The 23,485-nt window shown below is 38.6% G+C and overlaps 1 protein-coding gene across 1 annotated transcript; it reads left to right on the forward strand.

Annotated features, from left to right (window-relative positions):
• The first annotated feature begins 419 nt into the window (after nt 1–419).
• LOC129940704 (serine protease snake-like) lies at nt 420–15,922 on the forward strand. The gene is made up of 8 exons (XM_056049138.1): nt 420–549; nt 5,007–5,093; nt 5,179–5,231; nt 9,203–9,313; nt 9,380–9,546; nt 14,438–14,505; nt 15,492–15,652; nt 15,738–15,922. The coding sequence occupies exons 1-8, from the start codon at nt 420–422 to the stop codon at nt 15,900–15,902; spliced, it is 942 nt and encodes a 313-aa protein (XP_055905113.1). The 3' UTR covers nt 15,903–15,922.
• The last annotated feature ends 7,563 nt before the right edge of the window (nt 15,923–23,485 follow it).

Here is a 23,485-nt window from a genome sequence, read left to right on the forward strand (position 1 = left end):
AAAACTAGATATTGCTCTGTAAAGCTGTTAATACGTGGTTTGTAAATCAAAAAAGAGATGGTGTGTATCAATTAAAAGTTCATGGGTTTTTTTCCAAGATATGCCGTAATGTGAATATTTGGTCAATAGTGGACTTTTCTGGTCTGAAGCCACATTCATAAGAAAGTATCTTATATGCAATGTTCAAAAGATTGATGTCTCTGTAGGATCTTTTGTTTAACGCTGAAGCTCGCTTTTAGTTGAAGCATTTGGAGTCATGATAAATCTTACAAAAACTGATTGTTTGGTTTGCTTTATGGTTTGGTGGAATAATTGGTCCGTGCTTCTAAAAACAATATAATGACCAAAACGTTAGTTAATTTTTACAGATAATAGAGTCATGATTACTAACTTTTTCGTTCATCAATTGAACAAACATAATGTGCAACAGCTGTAGTTCAAAACAAGACGCCAGCCGGCCGGCCGCCATTACCGCCGCCGGAGCGGGCGCAATGTATCACAAAGCTCGTGACACTATTGACACTAGTAAACGCATGTTTCCACACACCCGTAAGTTGACCTGCAAGATCTTACTTACTTACTTAAGGTGGCGCTACAGTCCTGTTTGAACTAGGGCCTCAAACAACAAACTTCTCCATCTAGCTCGGTCCCTAGCTAGAAGTCTCCAGTTTCACGCTCCAAGTTGGGTGAGGTCACCTTGCACTTCTGCGCGAAACCTGATCCGCAGTCTTTCTCTACTGCGCTGTGCTGTGGGTGTGGATTCGAAGACTTTAAGGGCAAGAGCCTTGGTTTCTATGCGCTCTACGTGACCCAGCCATGTTGGTTGTTGGACTTTTACCCTTCTGGCTAAGTCTACGTCCCTGTAAAGCTTGTCATTCCATCTTCTCCTCCACTCCCCTTCGATGTATACGGGACCGTAGATCACACGAAGAACTTTTCTCTGGAACCGACCCAAGGTGCTTTCATCCGCTTTTGTCATAGTCCATGCTTCTGCACCGTATAGCAGGACGGGGATGATAAGGGTCTTATATAGCGACACTTTGGTCTCTCGAGAGAGGAATTTGCAACTCAATTGCTTTCTTAGCCCAAAGAAACAGTTATTAGCAAGAGTTATTCTTCGTTTTCTGCGTTTACAGCGGAGCCTAGGAAGACGAAGTTCTTGACTACCTCAAAGTTACGTCTGTCGATGGTGACGTTTTGACCAAGACGTACGTAGGTGTTGTAGGTCCTTTCTTGACGACATCATGTACTTTGTTTTGCCCTCATTAATTGTTAAACCTATTTTTTCCGCCTCTGCCTCAATACTCACAAAAGCCCCATTGACATCACGCTAAGTTCTTCCGATTATGTCAATGTCATCAGCATATGTTAGCAATTGGACAGACTTTTGAAAGATAGTGCCTCTAGTCTTGACGTGTGAGTTCTGCACTATTTCAAGTACGAAGTTAAAAAAATTACATGACAGCGCATCAACTTCTCTAAAACCTTTTTTGACATCGAAAGGTTCTTTTAAGTTGTTTCCAACCTTTATGGAGCAGCGTGAATTCTCCATGGTCATGCAGCAAAAACGGATGAGTTTGGCAGGGATGCTGGCTCTAAACAGCTCGTCCCTGCTGTCATATGCAGCCTTGAAATCGATTAAAATATGATGGGTGTGGATTTGGTTTTTTTCCAGGATCTGCCGTTGTGTGAATATTTGATCGACTGTGGACTTTTTTGGTCTAAAACCACACTGATAATGACCTATCAGGTTCTTCACGATGGGCCTTAGACGTTCACATATTACGCAGAGTAGATTTAATAGGCGATGTTAAGTAGACTGATTCCTCTATAGTTGGTGCAGTTTAAAGGTTTTCCTTTTTTCAGGATCGGGCAAACAATACTGAGGTTCCCTTCATCGGGCATGCTTTCTTCCGACCAGATCTTACTTATAAGTTTGTGCATGTTCTTAACCACAAATCTCCAGCTGCTTTAAAGAGCTCAGCATTTCAGCTTATATATGGCAATCTTTACTTCGTCTAAGACGGGTTTATTATTCATCCTTCATTTCTGCTTTTAATCCTCTCAACATCTTCGACCACACGCTTCTCATGCCCTCTCTTTTTCCTTCTGAGAAGTAGGTGTACATCTCGCCTCATTTACTCATAGAGCTCATGAGTAGCTCTCGTCCTTTTATGCAGCGCCGCTTTGTGTGCTTGTTGTTCGGCTGCATTTGCCTGCCGACATTCCTCATCAAACCAGGGGTTCCTTGTTGGTGGCTGCTTTTCTGATTGCATCTTGGCAATGTGGCCACTGGTTTTCGATACACTGTGTTGGCGGCAGAGAACTTCGAAAGATGTTACTTGTAACTCGGTCGGAAGAGGATTTGGCGATCTCTGGTGATTGTAGCCGTTCGACGTTGTACCTTCTCCCAGCACCTTCCTGTTTTGGTTTGGGTCTGGAAACCCGAAGTGCTACTTTGGCTACAACAAGGAAGTTGTCCGAGTCGATGTTAGCTCCTCGGAAAGTTCGGACATCCATGATGCCAGAAGCGTGTCTGGCGTCGATCGCAATATGGTTAATCTTGTTGACAGTGTACAATCTTGTAGAAAACGTGTACTGGCTACCATGACGTTTCGCCCCGCCGCAAAATTTATGAGCCTGAATCCGTTGCCGGAAGTGTTGTCATGCAGGCTTTTTTTCCCGATCATTTAACCAAAGATGTCTTCCCTTTCCAGCTTTGCATTAAAGTCGGCCAGGGCAATTATAATAATATCGTAGCAAGGGCGCTGTTCATATGTTTTGTCTAAGAGCCCAAAGAACATATCTTTGGTGTTGTCATCTTTCTTGTCTGTGCGGGCATTTGCAGCTATCAGGCTAATTTTGCCGAATTAAGCCTTGATGCGGATGGTCATGATGCGCTCGTTGATGCCCCTATTGCTCAAGACTTCTTGCCTAAGTCTGGCTAGAATGACAAAGCCGCATCCAAATAAGCGCTGTTGGTTTTCACGGTAGCAGTCATAATAGTAAATGTCGCAGTTTTCATCCCCTTTTTCCGGCCCATCCCATCGTATTTCCTGGATGGCGGCGATGTCTGCTTTGTAACAGTATAGTGCCTCCGCTAATTCTTCGGCCGCACGTGGTCCGAAGTTCGTTGTCCTTAATTAGTTTGCGTAGGTAAATTGTCAACATTAAATTTGTCCGTATCCTAGGCTTGGTGGCTATTATGTTTTTACGTGGCCAGGAAGTCACCCCGACTGCACAACCCCCAACAGGGAGCTGGATAAAACTGCTCCTTATAGACCTGGGCTCCGAATAAGTCGTAGAAGCCCTATAAGGTGTTCACTAAGTAGTTCAACCTTACTGAAACTGTAGACGCCACCGTTGATTCCATCTCGGGAATTCTTCCCCTGCCATCTGGATAGGGAGAGGTGCCTTAGTGGAAACAACTTTTCCCCCCTCTATCGTTTGCTGCTCCCAACAACTTTCCACTAGGGTCGAAACCCAATTTCCAGTTGAGGTACTAGGCCTGTTCACCACATAGAGGTGAGAGTAGGAGTTGATAGACAAAGGTGGGTTTTGAGGAAAACCCTGTGGACGCTCGTGTCCTCTTGAATGCACATGTCTACCATTTGAACAAGAATTGAAGCTTTTGAAGGCAAATTTTGTTTAGCGTTGAAGCTCTTGGGTGCTTTATGGTTTGGTGGAATAATTGCTCCGTACTTATTAAAAACGATGCTGGCCAGAACGTTACATTTAATGTTAACCGCTTATAGACTTTTTCGTTCATCAATGGAAGAAAAATAATGTGGATCAGCAGCAGTTTCAAAACAAGACGCCGCAGGCCGCCGTCAGGAGCGGGCACAACGTATCACACAGCTCGTGACACTGATGACACTAGTAACATCATGTTTTCCTGTTACGCACCAGTGAATTGGCCTGCAAGGTCGTGCGACATTCATTTCGTTTGACTATTTTCTGTGTTGATAAGTGGCTGTGAAATCGATGGATAAACTTTCCTGTCTATTGATAAGGAAGGAAAGGTACAATTATGCAAAGTCAAAATGAGCCGCTCCCAAAAAATTCACCGATAACATCGATTTTATTCATAAACGAAGAAGTTTGACAAATATGTCAGTTTTGACAAAGCACATTTTACTGAAGGAATTCGTAAAAAAATACATACATATGTGTACATTACATAAGTCTTTTTTATAAAATTCTATGGCAGGCGATAACGTTGGAGAGATTGTGACATTGACGTAAACCAAATAATGGACTAGGATGCGCGTCTGAATGACTTTGTACATGCAACGACTTTTGTATGATCAATTTAAGAACAATTGTTTAAACAAGCAGGTTTAAACAGTGCAATTAGATATCATACATATTTGAGGTGTTGAGAAAATGTCCTCTAGACTTTTTTAACACTGCGAAGCAATTAATTGACAGTTGCAGCGTTTTAAATGTCATCAATCAAACAAATGTCATTTTTATTAATAGCTTTCGTGGTTACCTAAAAATTATTCATATAATGATTGCTTAAAGCAAACTATCATATGTTTAGTTGAGATAATTCGCCTTTGAATATTCTTACTTTAATTTCCAAGAATTATTTTTTTCTACTGAAATATTATCAAATAATTCCGAAGGGCACCTTGTGGGTCAACGAACGAAAATTGATTGGACTTCTTATCTTCGTTACCATTGGATGCATATTGTGTTTATGTGATCATGACTTTAGTCATTTTTCGGTCGATCATTCGAAAGCATTTCAATTCTGACATTTAAGCAATTTTGAGTTGCAACAAAGCAAATATCTACTTTCCACCGTCCTTTTAATAGAAGAAATTTTACTTCCAAACAAAAATATGCAATCAAAAGTGATATGTTTCTTTATTGTTGCATTTGTTTCCGGTATAGTGTTTAAATTTTATCAAATCAAAAATACAAAAAATAAACAAATACAATTTGATCAATTTAATTGAGTTTTTGATTTTTATTTTGTAAATATTATACACTTCCAGATGTGTTTTCAAATACCATCATTGATCGTGACTCGATCAATAAATTTAATATAACAACTTGTCTGCGAGCACAAAATACAAATAATGGTATGTTAGGTTTTTTTTTGTTCGTTGGTTTATAAATAAATTTCATTGTTATTGTTGATTAAATTCAAAAATCATTGGAATGCAGTTCTTCCGGAGGAAATAAATCTGCCAGATGGAAGTCGTTTCTATGGATTTTTGGTAAATAAAACAAAATTTTATTTTTATTGATGCGAACTGCAACTGTCATATTTAAAACTTAGTGTAGTGTGTTTGTGAATCAGGAACAACTTTGTGCTATTGACCACTGTGAGATCGTGCAGTATTGTCAGATCTGTCATTCCTCAAACTCTGACAAAAGCTGTCATTGAGCTGATTTAGATTTTTAGATTTTGATATTGCATCTGTAAGTAAGATGTTTTATATATGTACATATGACTGTCTTATACATTTCCAACGCATTCAAACACGAAATTTGACATACACAACATCATTCCACAATGTCTGAAAGTGACGTTTGTCGTTATATTGTCACACAAGATTTGTAAGTTTACACGATTGTACGACAATTCTCAATTGATGGATTTGCTAATATTGTAGGATCCTAGAATTGTGATTAGCTTTGTGAAAACAACAGTTCGTTACGTTTGAGTTTGTTTTTTTAAACAAGTTTCCGAGATTAAGTAATCCAAAATACATTCTTGACATTTTTTCAAAAGTTGTTAGTTTTTGTGGGTGTGTTAGAAATTTTACGAATATGTCAAAAGTTGCAAAGATAGAGGGAGATCAAATAGAGTAGAATATATTCTACAAATCTAAGGGTTTTGGCGTACAGTTGTGTTTTAGATTTTAGTAGATTGTCAATTATTTTAATAACGGAAATTCTTACAAAAACAATTACCATGTTACTTGCACCTAACGGTCTTTTGTTTTATATTAGAGACTTTTGGCTTGAAGTTATACCCTACTTTTCCCGGTGAATACCCATTATTTCAAACTCTGGATATAGAGTGTTCATAAAAATAGCAGTGCTTTTGGTTTTATAACCCATTCACTCCCACTGTCCTTTTTAGAGTACAGAAAAATGCAGTTACTTTATGTGCTTATAAAAGCAGGCTATGAAATGAAAATTATCTGTTTAAAGACTTTTTCGGCTTTATTGAGTATTTTTGAATTTTTAAAAACATGTATCGAAGTAGGCGTGTGTTGCATTGTCTTTTTGAGCAAAGCATTTTAAAATATTCTTAGTTTCGCTTCCATCAAAAAAGTTTGTTTCTTCAAAAAATTCAATCAACGAGATAACTTGATTGTTTCTGCAGAATTTATTAAAAATAAACATAAAGATCAGTTAAAAATTAGTCCCCACATAGTTTTGTATAAACATACGGAGGTAAGCAAAGCTTAAGTTAGATGTACTTTAAAAAGGACAGTGCGTTCATGCATACACTTTTCTTTTAAGTATCCAAAATGGATTTTAGATTTATTTCTACAAAAATATTTTATGGAAAACGTTTCCACAATCTCTATTCCGCCCTGGAAGAAATTGATATTAATACGAAGATAGTCAACACTTAACGCTGATATCGTCATGATTCCTCCACCTGTGGACTATGTTACGGATGAAGAGGATATCGATGAAGATAACTTAAAGACAATAGAGTTACCACAAGATGTTCCAGGTGAGGTTGAGATTTTTGTGGAATCTTATTTAGCCCAAGACGACGGTGAATTTGACAGCTTAGAAAGTCAATTGCTCCACCGTTATGGACAAAGTCAATTACGTCAACAGATGGAATAAATCCAACAACGAATTATTTGGCTAGAATCCAAAGCTGCGCTTCTGATTTGGTTGGCCTCAACGAAGTTCAAGTCTTTGAAAAACTGTTTGATGTCGAGGTAAGGCAACTTATCGTAAATCAAACAATGTTGTATGCAATCCAAAAAAATAAACACAACTTTTCGTTCAATGATGAAGACTTAAAATTTTTTATTGGAATCCTTCTATTTTCGGGCTATCACTCTGAAGTAAGAGAATTCATGTACTGGAAATAAGCAGCTGATACACACAGTATGTCTAGGAACAGATTTCAAGAAATAAGACGATTCATCCATATTACTGATAATAATACCCTCAACATGAACGATGAAATGGCAAAACTCCGTCCGCTCAGTAAACCTTTATGCCAAAAGTCTCAAAAGTGGGGATAAATGCATGAACATTTATCTATAGACGAATCAATGGTGAAGTATTTCGGTCGACATTCTTCTAAACAATTTATAACAGGAAAGCCTGTAAGATTTGGTTTCAAAAATTGGATGCTTTGAGCAAAGATGGCTACATGTATGAATTCGATACATATTGCGAAGCTTAAAACGTAAGGCCTTCATTGCAAGCCCTACCATTAGGGTCTACAGTGGTTCTCGACCTTCTAAGGAATGTTGACTGTCCAAGTGACCATGTTATTTATTTCGATAATATTTTTACTAGTTATAGCCTAATGAAGATTTTAAAAGAAAAGAAATTTTGAGCAACCGGAACAGCTCGGGATAATCGGTTAAAGAAATGTCCTCTTCCTTCTAATAAAGAATTTCAAAAGCAGAAAAGGGGAACTTTTGACCACCAATTTGATAAGAGAAATGAATTGCTTTTTGTCAAATGGAATCGTAACGATGGCCACGAATGACGACCAGATCGAACCTTTTGAAAATGTCAAACGGTAGAGCAAGGATGAGCAGAAGAAAGTCAATATTCCTCAGCCGCTTCAAAAACTACAACACGAACATGGGTGGTGTTGATCTGCATGGCCAGTTCATCAACACTTACTCCATTGAAATAAGGCAAAAAGTGGTGGTGGAACCTATTCACAGCCATGATCTCGTCTACTACGTCCAATGCCTGGAGGCTCCACAAGCTAGCAAACAGCTACAAAGGCGATCTACTAGAATTCACGAGATCAATAACACTACATTACTTCTGTTTTATACTTTGAACCAAGGACAACCTAGACTCACAGTCAAGCGAAGCATTGTGGAGAGCCAAGGGTACCACTTTCTCAAAAATCTTTCAAATCAACTAAGATGTCGCCAATGTTCTTTAAAATCGAAAACAGAACCCTTTCATAGGCTCTAGGAACATAAGAAATGGACTTCAACTGTCTGTTTATGCTGTCACAATACGAAGACGTCTTTCATAAGCGAAGTTACCAGCCCAAAGTCCACGCAAGGAAGTTTGTTAAGGCGCATAGAGATTAAGCAAAAGAGAAGTGGAGGAATGTTCTGTGGAGCGATGAAAGCAAAGTCGTCTTTTTTGGGTCCAAGGGTCGTCGGGAATTTGTGACAAGACCCTAAAATGCAGAAATCGATAAACGGTACACTATAACAACAGTGAAGCATAGTGGAGGAAAAATTATGATATGGTCTTGCTTTTAATATTACGGGGTCGGGCCAATTTATCTTATCGGGGCTATAAGGGATGCAACCGACTATGTGCAAATTCTCGAGGAGGTTATATTACCCTATGCCGTTGGTTTGAGTATACCAACACAACTATGACCCAAAGCATACGTCAAAAAATGCAAAATCATGGTTTGCGCAGAAGAAGTTATCAGTTATGGAGTGGCCTGCTTAATCCCCCGACCTTAACCCCATCGAAAGTTTGTGGGGGGATGTTAAGAACGCAATTCATAAAGCAAAACCCAAGAGCTGGAAATAATTGTTGTGTTTAGTGTGTTTAGTTGACTCGATGCCACGTAGATGCGAAACAGTCATAAAAAAGAATGGTTATGCAACAAAGTACTAATTGTAAGCTAACATTTTTTGTATAGGTACTGTCATATAACTTATTACAGTTTTTCTTACTTTTTACGTAATAGGTCCAGTACTTTGTCATGCACTGTTATTTTTATGAACACAACTGTATATGAACTATGAGGATTCCACTCTCTAAATAAGTCTATTCTGTCACACGTCACTATATTAATTAGTTTCAGATATGTTAGTCTTAAACGTCACATGTTTTTTTGGTCACTATTATTTGACATTAATGATGTCAAAACTATTGTTACTAGTTGAGAGGCATACAAATGACATTGATATTATGTATTAGTATAAGTTTTATAAAGTTGACTTATGACAATAATATATAAAAGTTTTCTCAATTTTTGTATCTTTAGGTCAAAATTGGATGGACCTCTGATTTGGGGGAAGTATCATTTCATTGTGGTGGGACTTTGATTTCAGAGAAATTTGTTCTTTCTGCTGCTCATTGTATGGCTTATGAACGAGTAAGTTATCGCTTTATAAGCCCAACAATATTTAAAGACATGGATCTTTCGTTTCTAAAAGCATAGCCTTTGTACAAAAGTCAACCGGATATCGTACGTATTGCTGAACGTTTAAGCGGGGGAAAAATTACTGGCGAAGACATTAAAATTGCCAACATAAATACACATATTTTGTATGGGGAATTAAATATGTATGATGATATTGCAATCATTGAATTGGAGGAAAAATCAAAGTACGTAACATTACATATTTTATTGTTATTAGTAAGCTTGTATTTTTTTTATTTCAAATAATATGCAAATTGTTCATAAATTTAATGTTCAAAACTTTCAAATTAATTTGAACAAGTTTTGTTAAAGTTAAAACACTAATTAACTTTCCATTGTAAAATAGAAATCAAAATAACACAGTTTTCCATGGGTAAAATAAATCAATTTATTTTTGATGCAGATCTGTCAAAAAACAAATTTTCTTGTTTTTGCATTCCATGGGCAAAATAAATTAATTTATTTTCAATTTAAGATCAAAACTGGATTTGCACAACTACTAATAATTTTTAAAAAATGTTTCGCCTGGAAATTAACTCGTTAACACGTAAACGTAAATACAATGACAAAACAGCAATTCAAATCTTGTTTCTTGAGCCACGAAGAAAAATCATTTTTTTAAGGAAATCTGAATTTACCCATGGAAAACCCCATAAGAATGTTCAAAAACCATTTTGTTATTTTACCTACTTTACATTTTATTGAGTTAAATTGTTTATTCTACTAAAGATCAAGTTTTCGAATGCAAACTAAACAAAACATAAAGTTTTCCAATATGAGGATTCATCTTGATATTTAAAACAACCAATATTTTTTAGAGAAATCAATAGTTTGTTATTTTATTGTGTCATGAACAGTGGAAAACGACATAAGCCAAGGCTGTAGCACGATATGGATTTTTATGACATTTTCCATGACCAACTCGAACATATGCGGCTGTATGTCCTTGAAGGCCTTAAATCGAATGTGGAACAACGATGTTAACTTTATATTTCACGTGACTTTAAAGAAAATAGTTTAAAAGGTTTGAATCACAAGATCTCGTTGGCCAATTGTGATCTTCGAGCGTAAAACTGCATTTGTCCAGCCTATTCCCAAAAAAGGCGAATCTTCATCACCCACTAATAATCGACTAATTACAGTTACGTCCCTTCTTTCCAAGGTCATGGAAACGCTGATTAATTATCAGCTCAAAAAATATCTCGAAGATCGAAAGCTTCTTAATGACCGGCTTTCGTAGCAATAGGTCCACTGGTGATCTCATGGTTCATCTTACCGTATAATGCAACAAATATTTGCATCGTTTTTGAGAAAGTAAGATTACTGCAGTTGATATTTCAAAAGCAAGTTCTCTTATCGAAAATGAGTGTTTTCGGTTTTCATGCATCCCTCCTTTATTCGATTAGTAATTACCTTTCGAATGGTACAAGTTGTATTGATGGATTTAAATCTGGAAACCATAAAATAAATGCTGGTGTGGCCCAAGGCTATGTTCTATCTCCAACACTCTTTCTAATTTTTATTAATTAGCATTGTCTGCACCTTCTAATCCAATAAATTGTTTATCTGACGATAGTACTCTTAGCTTTTCATATTCATTTTCAGATTCACGTCCCTCTTCTTCGGATGTGGAACTGCAACGACAAAATATGATAAGCTCATTACATTCTGACCTAAACAGCATTGTACAATTGGGAATAAGAAATCACGTGGAATTTAATGCTTCGAAAACCCAATGCTGTCTTGTATCGTTAAAGCAAAATATACCCCCCTTGCCCTGATCCATAAATGACACTTGCATCGAGGAGACTGAACATCTCGATATTCTCGGTATGTGTATCACCAACCGCCTTTTGTGGAACGATCACATACGCCAAACATGCCGCAAGATTTTTGGGTTTTCTGAGGCGATGCCAGAAGATTCTACAAAACTTATATACCTCCAAAGCTTGAGTATAATTCTCATCTCTGGGCTGGTGCACCTGCAACCTACTCAAGCCTCTTGGACAGCATTGAACGGAGAGCATCTAAATTATTCGGTGATAACACCATCATAGGATGGTCCATGTTCCCTCGGCATGAAGAGAGAGGTTAAAGTTGTTTCTATACCTAAAACAGGTAAATGCTCCCAAGTCAATCCTAAAGATCTACGACCTATAAGTCACCATTCCTTCTTAAGACCCTGGAAAGATTGATTGATATCCATTTAAGGGCACGTATCGATACAAGACTTCTGTCTTCGCCTCAACATGCCTACTGTAAAAGTTAATCGGTGGAAACAGCGTTATACACACTTTAGTACGCACCATCGAATATTCCCTCCATCATAAAGAGTTCACTATGGTCGCTTTCCTTGACATCGAAGGTGCCTTAAGCAACGTGGACACATCTGCAATCACATCTGCACTGACATCTCTAAATGTAGAGAGTTCGCTTCTGGAGTTAATTCATTTAATGCAGAATAATTAACTCAAAACTGGGCAACTCTTCTAGCAGACGATTCGTTAGTAGAGGAACACCGCAAGTTGGTGTTCTATCCCCTCTCTTCTGGAACCTAGTGGTGAATGAAATCCTAACTAGTCTGGATGAGGAGGGTTTCAGAGTGATAGCCTATGCGGACGACGTTGCTATAGCAGTTTTAGGAAAGCATCTTAATATCCTAAAAGAACTCTTACAAAATGCCTTCGACAGACTAATACTTTGGGCTGATCGGTGTGGACTGGGTGTTAACCCACACAAAACCGATCTGGTCTTATTTTCGAGGAGATGAAAAATTCCATTTGTCAACCCTCCTTATATTAAAGGAATCCAATTAAAATTCTCAGACGAGGCTAAATACCTAGGTCTGGTCTTAGACAAAAAACTAAATTGGAAACGCAACGTACAGGAAAGAGTCAAAAAAGTTACTGTAGCTCTTTTTTCTTGCAAAAAAGCTATTGGTAATAAATGGGGCTTACAACCCAGAATCACGCATTGGCTATACACATCGGTAATCAGACCGATTTTAACGTACGGTGTGGCAGTATGGTGGACTGCTTTAGAGAAAGGTAGAAACAGGGATAAGTTAAATAAAGTCCAACGTTCAGCCTGTCTATGTATAAGCTTATCGCTTCGCACGACCCCGTCTGCGGCACTGGACACCCTGCTCTACCTTACACCTCTTGACATATTTAGCAAACAAATAGCTGCATGCTCTGCTATTCGCCTCAATGCTTCGTCGCAGTGGACTTACATCAACATTGGCCACTCCGTAATTCTAAGGTACTTAGAATCAATTCCAAAGCACACAGACTACACCATCCCTCAACTACAATTCGACAGAAACTTTTTGGGAGGATAGGACATTCTTAGAGGATGAGTCAATCCATTTGAACACAGATGGGTCAAAAATAAATGAAGGGAGGGGTTGGTGGAGGTGTGTACTCTGATCGACTGAAATTAAGTCTCTCATTCCGCCTTCCGAATCATTGTAGCGTGTTCCAGGCGGAACTTTTGTCGATTAAGGAAGTCTTGTCTTGGCTCAAAGAAAACGTGATATCAACATCTGATATCCGTATTTTCTCTGATAGCCAGGCCGCTATCGAATCTCTGGAATCTGTCTCTACAAACCCTATAACAGCCCATAACTGTCGATTATCTCTAATGGTGATGGCGCAACAGTTTAATATTCACCTTTTCTGGGTGTCGGGCCATAGAGACATTCCAGGTAACTGTAAGGCAGATGAACTCACCAGGAACGGTACAGTACAGTCCATCCTTCCACGTTTGGCAAGTACTGGCATACCAATCGCTACTTGTAAACTGTTGCTAATGCAAGACGCTGCGGGGAGGGCAGGCACCAGGTGGAACAACATCACCACGTGTCAAGCCACAAAAACATCTTACCAACACTGGATTTAAAACGTTCAAGGTGCTTCCCCTCTCTTAGCAGATCGCAAATAAGCTCGATAATAGGTGTTATAACCGGACACTGTCTAATAGGAAAGCACGCCACGAGACTAGGCGTATTCTCAAATGACTTTTGCAGAAGCTGTATGGACGAGGAAGAGGGGGAAACTACTCTTCATCTTCTCTGTACATGCCCTGCTCTGGCTCGAAAACGCAAGAATTACCTAGGAGAATTCTTCTTTAACGATCTAAACGATCTAAATCATATCGGCATAATCAGCCCCTCACGTTTCGTAAGGGACTCAAGCTGGTTCCATTGAGCTTAGGAGGAAGCCTGAAGATTCATGTGGTATCACAATGGGCTATTAAGCTGGCCTAAGTGTGTCCGTTTCCATCTTGGACAGCCACTATAACCTAACCTAACCCTAACCATCATAGGATCTTTTACGTCGCTCGAACATAGTCGTAAAAATTCTTGTTTCACACTTTTTTACCATTATTTTAACGGTTTATGCTCAAGAGAAAACGCCAGTTGCATTCCTCCCCTTAAACAGTTCAACCGTAATAATCGCGCTTCTAGGAATGCTCATCAGTATACCTTCGAGCCCAACTTCGTTCGTTCTGTCAAGTACAGATATTCATTCTTTAGCCGTACTACGCGAATGTGGAAGCACACTCAGTTTTTAGCAGCCATTGCAATATTCAGAAATTCAAAACCAATGTGCACAGATACCTGCTTTTCTCTCCTCTTCCTAGTGCTCACACTGTGTCTTTACATAATAAGGGTAGTAATATAACCTTAAGTGTGCGTGGTCTGGAAACTTTTTTTTCTGAATTTCGTTTGATTTGTGGCACGCAGTCGTATTGATTTCAATTAAAATTGCAATGCGTTGTTTAAGCGTTTATCGTTACATTTTTGTATATTCAACTTTTCAACTGTCAAAAGATGACAGCTGCCCAGATATGGAGCTATTCAAAATGAAAACTCGTATTGGGAAACCTTATACGTACATTTTTTTTAATTGGAAATTGTCAATTTACGAAATTTATAGTTTAATGCTAAAACAAATGATTGTACAATGTTTCACTACAAATAAAACGTATAAATAAACTACTTTGTTTCTGAAGTCGGTTGTACATTTGTTTTAAGCTTTTGAATAATAGGTTCAATATAAAATTCACTTTCAGAAATCAACCAGCATGTATTTGGATCGGAGCAGGGTTGCCAACATCACCTCTATTTGCTTTGGGACATGGTAAGCTTAAATCAAAGTTAATGTATTACATGCATAGTGAAGGTATTTTTAAAAAGCATACAAGTTAACGATTCGGTTTTATTGTTCGAATAAGAAAAAAATTACTAAAAACCCACATTTTTCATAGTTTAAAAAATACATAATTTTGAAAACTTTTATTCTTTTCCCTCATTTAATTTATTCAAAACTCCAAATATGTAAACAGAGTTTTCTTTTTCAAATATTTGTACCACTAAAGAGCATGATAGGATCCTATCAGATGCCGTTAACAGTTTTGTTATTGGCGGAATGAAGATTCTACTTTGACATCTAGATCTAGGTGTCATCAATTGCAGTCAACTGCATTCTTTGAACGTAAATTTGAATTAATTTAATTAGTATTTAAAGTGTCATAAATTTCAAATTTGGATACTTCGTTAATCTCTATTTTCAGTTAGTTGATCGTGCAAGAACCTTTGTTTTCTACAAAACACTTCTTAGGCAAGCTACAAGTTCATCACGACTTGTATATTGTAATTAAATTTTACTTATTTATTTGAATAACCAGGCAAGAAACCCTTTTAGAGAAAACATTAAATGGGATTGTGCAGAAAATAGATAAATTACTGAATAATAAAGTTCAGCTCTCAGTTGAATGAAAAAACATGATCAACTGTCATATTGACATAAGTCGACTTCCCTTGATAATAAGGGGGATTTTTCTTGACTATCTTTAAAAATCCACTTTCCAATACAGTTGTATTAATTGGAAGGCACAAGTTTTCACTTGGCAAATCAGATGCCTTAGGCCCTTATGTAGTCTGATCCTGTCCACTTGTTTTCAAAACTACGCTCAAACCCTAGGGTTCTGTAGAGGTGATCAATCTTGTTTAAATCGTGATTACCACCGAACCATGCCTTGGTTTAGTAACAAAAATTAAGCTTGAACCATATCCAGTGATATAATAATGTTTAAATGTTACCATTTATTTTTCCATCCCATTTAGACTTAAGAAATCATGGAAAACAACAAATCATGAGTCTAAAATTAGTTAAAAGTGACGATTGTGATCGAAGATATTCGCCATCGAGAAAACTTCCTAATGGAATAATTGAATCCCAATTCTGTGCTGGAAGTTCAAATATAACAGAAGGTGATAAATGCAAGGTAAATTTATTACTATGTCTTATTTATATTAAATATCTTGATATTAGACATCTTATCTGTTCAAACCATTTTTAATTTATCTTAGGGTCATATTGGAGGTCCGCTTTTGACGCAATTGGAAGAATCATCAGATGAAGTTTATGTTGTTGGTCTAACAAATTATGGACAAAGATGTTCATCAACAGACTTCCCTAATATCTATACGAAAATATCTTTCTACAAAGATTGGATATTAGATAATGTAAAATAAAAAACTAATTAAAACTTTTAATTAAATTTAATGAGTTTTATTTTGAACAATAACTTAGGAAAATTATATAATTCCTTCAAAGCTGAATTTTACGGGAGTACTTCATTTATTGATCCATTTTTCGTTAAGTTGATACATTTTCGTTAAGGTAAGTTTAAGATTAACTAAAGCTATAGAATTACAAGTTTAACGTAAAGAATTGACTCACTGGCGTCACGCAGAAGCAATCAAAATTTTCTGTGTCAACGTTTTCAGCGCCAATGCTCAGAACGTTGATTATGACACTAATGAAACCCTTCGGTCAAAGATGTATCAAAATGCGTTGACGCTCAAGTAAGTCAAAGATTGTATGATAATATATTTACCTCAAATAGGACCATAACTTTTATTAAGGGTGGTTTATATAGTCCTAACTTTAATTTCATCAGATTAAACGTTACAAATAATTTGTCTTTGAATCAAATTTGAGTTGATAGAAGGGCACAAACAACAGTATAGCAGTTCGCAACGTTTTCGAGCGTGAAAACTTTCTACCGACCATATTTTTCAAATGAGTTGGTGCATGCTCCCTACCAAGTCATCGCGTGCTGCTTTGAATAGTTCGGTAGCAATGCCGTCAGGTCCAGCAGCTTTGTTTGACTTAAGTTTAGCTAAGCTATCTTCACTTCGTCAAGGTCGGGTAGGCGGAATTGTTGATCTGCGTCGCCGAGGTTGAGTGGTTATATCTCCCTTACAGCGGTATTTGGTTCGTCATCGCCGTTATATAATATGGGGAAGTGGTCTTTCCATATTCTCAACATTGACTACGGTTCCACTACGATGTTCCCCTGATCGTCTTTACAGGCTTCGGTTCGTGGATGGTATCCTTGGGAGGTTTTTTTTACCTTTTGGTAAAATTTACTAACCTCATTCCTGTTGTGACATCCCTCTATCTCCTCGATCGCGCGCTGCTCATGCCCTCTTTTTTTCATCTAAGGAGCCGGTGTTCCTCTCTCCTCTTTTGCTCGTAGAGCTTAAAAGTAGCTCTATTCTTTTTTTGTGCAGCGCCGTTTTGTATGCCTGCTGTTTCGCTGCGTGCCGTGTGAAACCTAGCACTTTAGAGGCGGCATCTCTGATGGCAATGTTGCCACTGGTTTTCAATGCTTAATGCAGGCAGCAAAGGCTCCTTAAGAGGTTATTAGAGACTCAATCGGAAAAGGACATGGCAGTCGCTTGCGATTGTAGCCGTCTAGCGTCGAATCTTCTCACAGTACTTCCTTGTTTTAGCTTGGATCGGGATATCCGTAGCCGTACCTTGGCTACAACGAGGTAGTGGTCCGAGTCAATGTTAGGCCCTGGGAATGTTCGGATATCCTGTATACTGGAAAAGTGTCGTGCGTCGATCAATGTGGTCAATCTGGTTGACGGTTGATTGATCAGGAGATTTAAATGTCCCCTTGTGGATATTAAGATGCGTGAACTGCGTACTAGCTACCAGAACGTCTCGCCCCGCAGCGAAATCGACCAGCCTGAATCCGTTGTCGGAGGTGGTGTCGTGCAGGCTGTATCTCCCGATTATGCCACCAAAGATGTCTCCTCTTCCTCTACCTTGACATTAAAATCTCCTAAGACAATTTTAATGTCATAGCCAGGGCACTGCTCATATGTCTTGTCCAAGAGCTCGAAGAACATATCTTTGGTGTCTTCATCTTTCTCCTCTGTTGGGGCATGCGCGCATATTAGGCTTATGTTGGCAAATTTAGCCTTGATGCGGATTGTCGTGATGTGCTCGCTCACACTGTTGAAACTCTAGACTGTTTGCCAGAGTCTAGTTCCAACAACAAATCCACATCAAAATAGACGCTGTCTTTGTTTTCGGTAGCAGTCGCCGTAGCATACATCGCAGTCTTTTAGTTTGCGTTTGCCCAGTCCATCCCATCGCACTTCTTGGATGGCTGTAAAATCTGCCTTGCAGCAGTTTAGGGCTTCCGCTAATTGTTCGGCTGCACTTGAGTCTGTTTAGGGACCTAATATTCCACGTACGGATCCGAAGCTCGTTGTCCTTATTTCGTTTGCGTGGGTTGCCAACAGTGAATCCGTCTGTATCCGAGGCTTGTTGGTGCTTTGCAACTAAAGGTATTTTTTACGTGGCCAGGAAGTCAAACCGACGGCACAACCCCAACGTGGAGGGCCAGATCCTTAGTAAAAATCCAAGAAAAGGGAGCCGGATAAACCGCTCCTTACAGGCCTCTGATCCCAATATGTCAAAGAAGTCTTATAAGGTATTAACTAACTAACTAACTAACTAAGTAGTTCAACCTGCCGTCTGGATAAGCAGAGGTGCCTAAGTGGAACACCTTTCCCCCCCTCTCTCGTTTGCTGCCCCCAACAACTTCCTCAGGGGTTGGAATCCAATCTTCAGTTGAGGTACTAGGCACCCGATGTTCACCGCCGGGAGGTGAGAGTAGAAGTTGATAGACAGAGGTGGGTTTTGATAAAAACCTGTGAACGCTTGTGTCCTCTTAAATGCCATGTCTACCATTTGAACATCATTTTGGCTCAGACATAGTTTTTGCATTCTTAGGCAACGAAGCTAACCATACGCTTTTTTAAATAAAAGCTTTGCTTTTTTCTTTAGTTTAACTGTATTAATTTACATAAATAATCTGTTATCCATTGTGCGGTTTCAAAGGTATAGAGCTGGAATGTGACATCTGTCAAACTTTGTTTTTAAACCAATTATTTTCAGTTAAAAGTCGGACATTTACGAAAATGGTTCGCTCTATCGCACAACGCACACAAATTGTTAAAACCTACTACACAAGTGGTGATTCTGCCACAGCCACATATCATGCTTTAAGAGAAGATTATGGTTTACACAATCGTCCAACAACGCAAGAAATTGTCAAAATTGTAAAGAATTTTCAAGTGACTGGATTGCTTATAGGTGTGTAATTCCTGTGCATCACCGTTTCGCTCGTACCACTAAAAATATTCCTGCTCTATAAGTGAAAGTGTTGCCAAGGATCCGGGTGTGTCGATTCCTCTTCGTTCTCAGAAATAATCACTGTCTTACGCACATTATGGATCTACGCCTACAAAGTCCATCTCACACAACAAGTGAAGCCAGCTGAAAATTCACAACGTCAATAGGTGCTTGAACAACAGGCTGTGGACTGCGATTTTTGAACAAAATTTTCCTCAGCGATGAAGCACATTTCTCACTCGGTGGGTATGTTAATAAATAACTTTGTCATGTTTGGGGATCTGAGAACCCTGAAGTAATTGAAAAAAGACCATTGCATCCGCAAAAAGTCACTATTTGGTGCGCTCTTTGGTCCAGAAGTATGATTAGACCTCACTTACTTACGTACTTTCGAAAACGACGATGAAACGATTGTCACCGTTATATGATAACCGACTTTCATTGCCTGCTATTGAAGAATACGACTTGGAGAATACATGATTTCAAAAAGACAGTGCCAGTTTACGCTTCAAAAACTATATCACGATTCTGAAGCCATCCCTAGAATAGAGATTATAAAATTCTACAATGATTTGGCAGCAAATTCCTCTGATAACTTGTTCTGAATGAAAATGGTTTTGTATTTTGTTTAATAGCCGGTATATTAGCTGCGTTTTTACTGTCGGAAGTAATCCATATGTGTTCAGGTAATACAACAACAATTTGCGATTCTGGTTTCTATCTGGGTAAACTTAAGAAACCTTCAAAATAGTTAATTTGAAGTTATTCGTTGACAGCAGTATTTTTAACCTTTTATTGTGTTCATAAAACTTATGATATGTACGTTGAAAAGAGCCATAATAACCTTAACGCGTTTTGGACAATTTATTGGTGAACTGTCAATTTTAATTTGAGTTTGACAACATACTCAAGAACTGTCTTTACCAAAATACAATTGATTAACAAATAATTAATTTGTCATAGTTTTTGAAGAATTGGAATGCCATAAACCCTTGGAGACAACAAAAGAGGCCATATTCTCTGCAAGTTACAGCCGTCATTGGTAAATTGAGACGGAATGCAGTATGTTCAGTTAAGAACGAGACCAAAGTTTTGTCATTATAAAACGGATAAATCATTCCATAATTTTGTTCATTTAACTTTAATCAGATGACTTTTCAATAACACAAACAAAACTTAATAATAGATATTAACTTTGCATGTGTTGTATAAATGATAATTTATACAACGTTGGAAAGAACCTACAAAAAAACCTTATGCAGCACTAAACTAAATCTATTAAATAAGACTATAAATATAAATAAAGTGTTATTTTTATCATTCAAATGGTTCGGTCGTTTCTAGCCGAAAACAAAAAAACTTAAATTCGGATGCCTTGGCAAGGTCCGTCTTATCTTCTGCCTTACCCCGGTATATCGGCTCTTCCGGGGCTGACTTTTTTTTTTCCGACCTACTCGTGGGACCAACAAACAAGAAACTTAAACAAAATGGACGAAATAAATGACGAACATAGAACCCTCCACAGACTTGGAGGACGAACTCTTGGCCTCCAGCCAGGAGACTCTGAAGGGAAGATCATTTAGCGCTGGTAGTTCCAGCACTTGTGAGCAACCCAAAACCACAGAAAGTATAGGCAGTGCTATTCATAGCACTCCTAGACTTCCTAAACCGTATACAAAACATGAAACCCTCAAATAGCAGTGCAACTCGAGGAACCAAAAATCAGAAGGCGCTCTTGTCAGGAACCGCTTCAAAACAGCCTCTCACATTCTTGCCAAGATTGCCAAAAATGAAGAGACCGGAGTGATTCATGAGAGGGACGCCCAAAATAAAATACAGTACCAGAAGGTTGTTGATGAATACAACAATCTTTTGGCCAGCCGAGAAAAGGCCGTTAAGCGAAACAGATCTCAGGTAGAGATCTGCACGTCTCAGAAAAAGAGCAAGCTTGGGCTCTCGAAAAGGCCGAATACAAACTCAGTTTTGGCATAAGGAATGGAAAAATTAAAATTCTGCAGAGTCGGGGAACAGACACCGACAAAGCTGATGACAACGTCGAGGTTGACGATGTTATAAGCGAAGTCGAGATCCCCAGCGAGTTGCCGGGTCCCAGCTCTGCAGCTAAAAATAATTTAAAAAAACGCGCTGAAGGTCATCCAGATTAATCTGAAGCACTTTAAGTGTGCTTCAGATAATCGGAGAGCTTTCCTTAGGGAGGAAAATTTCAACATTGGCGTTATCCAAGAACCGTGGATAAACGGCCTCAAGGTGCGAGGCCTCCAAGACAACGAATACGACCTCTTTTATAAAACCGCAGATCAAGACAAAGGTATTCCCAGAGCTTGGATTTTAGCTAAGAAACATTTAAAAGGTTTTTTATGTCCAAATTTTAGCACTCCCGATCTGACAGTTGTCAGATTTGAAGATAAGAATACACAGGGATTGCTATTGGCCTCTTTTTACTCTGCCCATAATGCACCATCACGTCCGGAGGAGGTGTGCAAAATCATAACCGAAGCTAACATCAAAAAGGCAAACCTTCTGATAGGAGGCGACACAAATGCTCGGCATACCCTTTGGGGAAGTTATGTGATCAACGAACGAGGTGAGTCACTTTTTGATTTTATTATTGAAAATAATATGACCATTTGTAACAGAGGCAATACTCCCACTTTCGTCTTTCCGAGCTTGGAAAATAATGATGGATGGGAGTATGTGCTTGATGTTACTTTAGTAAACAACCGTAATTTATTAGTGGAGAATTGGAGAGTTTCCCCTTTGAATTCGTTTTCGGATCACAAGTGAATTCTTTTTCAAATTAATTTCGAGTCCAAAAACCCTCCGCCTTACAGAAACCACAAAAGAACTGACTGTGACTGGACGAAATTCAGTCAAATTGCGAATTGCAAACTAAGAAACTTACCGAATCTCACTGAATCGATAGGAGACCTTGAATCAAAGGTGAAAACTTTTGAAACTTCTATAAGTAAAGCTTTAAGAGTCTCTTGCCCAGTTAAATATAGCCGTAAAACCCTTCCTTCTTGGTGGAATGAAGAACTGTCTAGTCTTAGGAAAATGACGAGGACAATTTTCAATATCTGCCACAAACATAAGTTTTACCAAGCGTATAAAGACTCTCTTTAAATTTACAAGCAAGCCCTGTCATCAGCCAAAAGACAAGGCTGGAGAGAATACTGTCAATCAATCGAAGACATAAAGGACACTGCAAGGCTCAGCAAAGTGTTATCGAAGGAACATTGTAATCCTTCATTTCTAAAAAAGCCTGATGGAACCTGGACAGCCTCTCCAGCCGAATCTCTTGAGCTACTGATGAAGACGCACTTTCCGGGTTGCTAGAGTGATAACCTCGCACCGCTTGAAACCACAGAGCTAAACGTAGCTCATGTAGAGCAAGTCAATACCGTTATAATCAGAGAAAATATTTTGTTGGCCATAAATACTTTTTTTCCATATAAATCCCCAGACATGGATGGCATACTGCCAGTTATGCTTCAAAAGTTGCATGATGTGGCAGCTCCATGGCTGGAACTAATTTTCAAAAGATGCTTCCTTCTGAAACATGTGCCCATGTCGTGGAGACAGGTCAAAGTAGTTTCTATCCCAAAAGTGGGTAGGCGAGGTCACGAATCCGCGAAGAATTTCAGACCAATAAGCTTAACATCTTTTGTGCTTAAAACCTTGGAGCGTATTCTTGATTACCATATTAGAGAAATCCTAGTTGGACTGTAGAACAAACAATCCATTATAAACAATTTACTCTTGCCACCTTCCTAAACATAGAAGGTGCTTTTAACAACGTCCTTACCGAATCCATAGAAGAATCGCTCGTTAAGTTCTGTGTAGAAGACTTCATTCGAGAATGGATTATTTCCATGCTCAGTGGTAGGAAGATTCGAGCCTCTCTAGGCAATATAATCGCAACAAAACACGTGGTGAGTAGGGGAACACCGCATGATGGTGTCCTTTCGCCTCTTCTATGGCTTCTGGTCATGGATACAATTCTCGTTAAATAAGAAATATGTGGAGTGAAGGCGGTAGCCTATGCGGATAAGTTGGTGCTATTGGTGTCAGGAAAGTAAACCTCTGTGATTAGTGAAATCACGGAGTCAGCTTTCAAGAAAGTTAGCAGCTGGGCCACGAGTTGTCGACTAGGAGTTAACCAAAGTAAAGCTGAACTGTTGCTCTTTACCACCAAAACTAAAGTACCACCCTTCACGCTATCTCGATTCAACTGTCAAATCCTATCATTGTCTTCCAGTGCAAAATATTTGGGAGTTAACTCGACTCTAAACTAAACTGGAAACTAAATATTGAAGTACGGGTTAAGAAGGCATGTGTTGTCTTCTACGACTGCAGCAAAACTTTCGGCAAAAAGTTGGGACTTCAGTCGAAGATGATTGTATGGACGTACACAGCCGTAGTACGTCCAATCTTAACATATGGTTCGATTGTGTGGTGGCCTGCTCTTAGCAAAGCCTATAATATTAATAAGCTAAAGAAGGTTCAGAGAATAGCTTGCGTGGGCACCACAGGGGCCATGCGAACTTGGAAAACGGACGCCTTAAACGTTATTTTGGATCTTTTACCAATCGACCTT

The sequence above is a fragment of the Eupeodes corollae genome, chromosome 1 (assembly GCF_945859685.1).
Source record: "Eupeodes corollae chromosome 1, idEupCoro1.1, whole genome shotgun sequence".
Taxonomy (NCBI): Eukaryota; Metazoa; Arthropoda; class Insecta; order Diptera; family Syrphidae; genus Eupeodes; species Eupeodes corollae.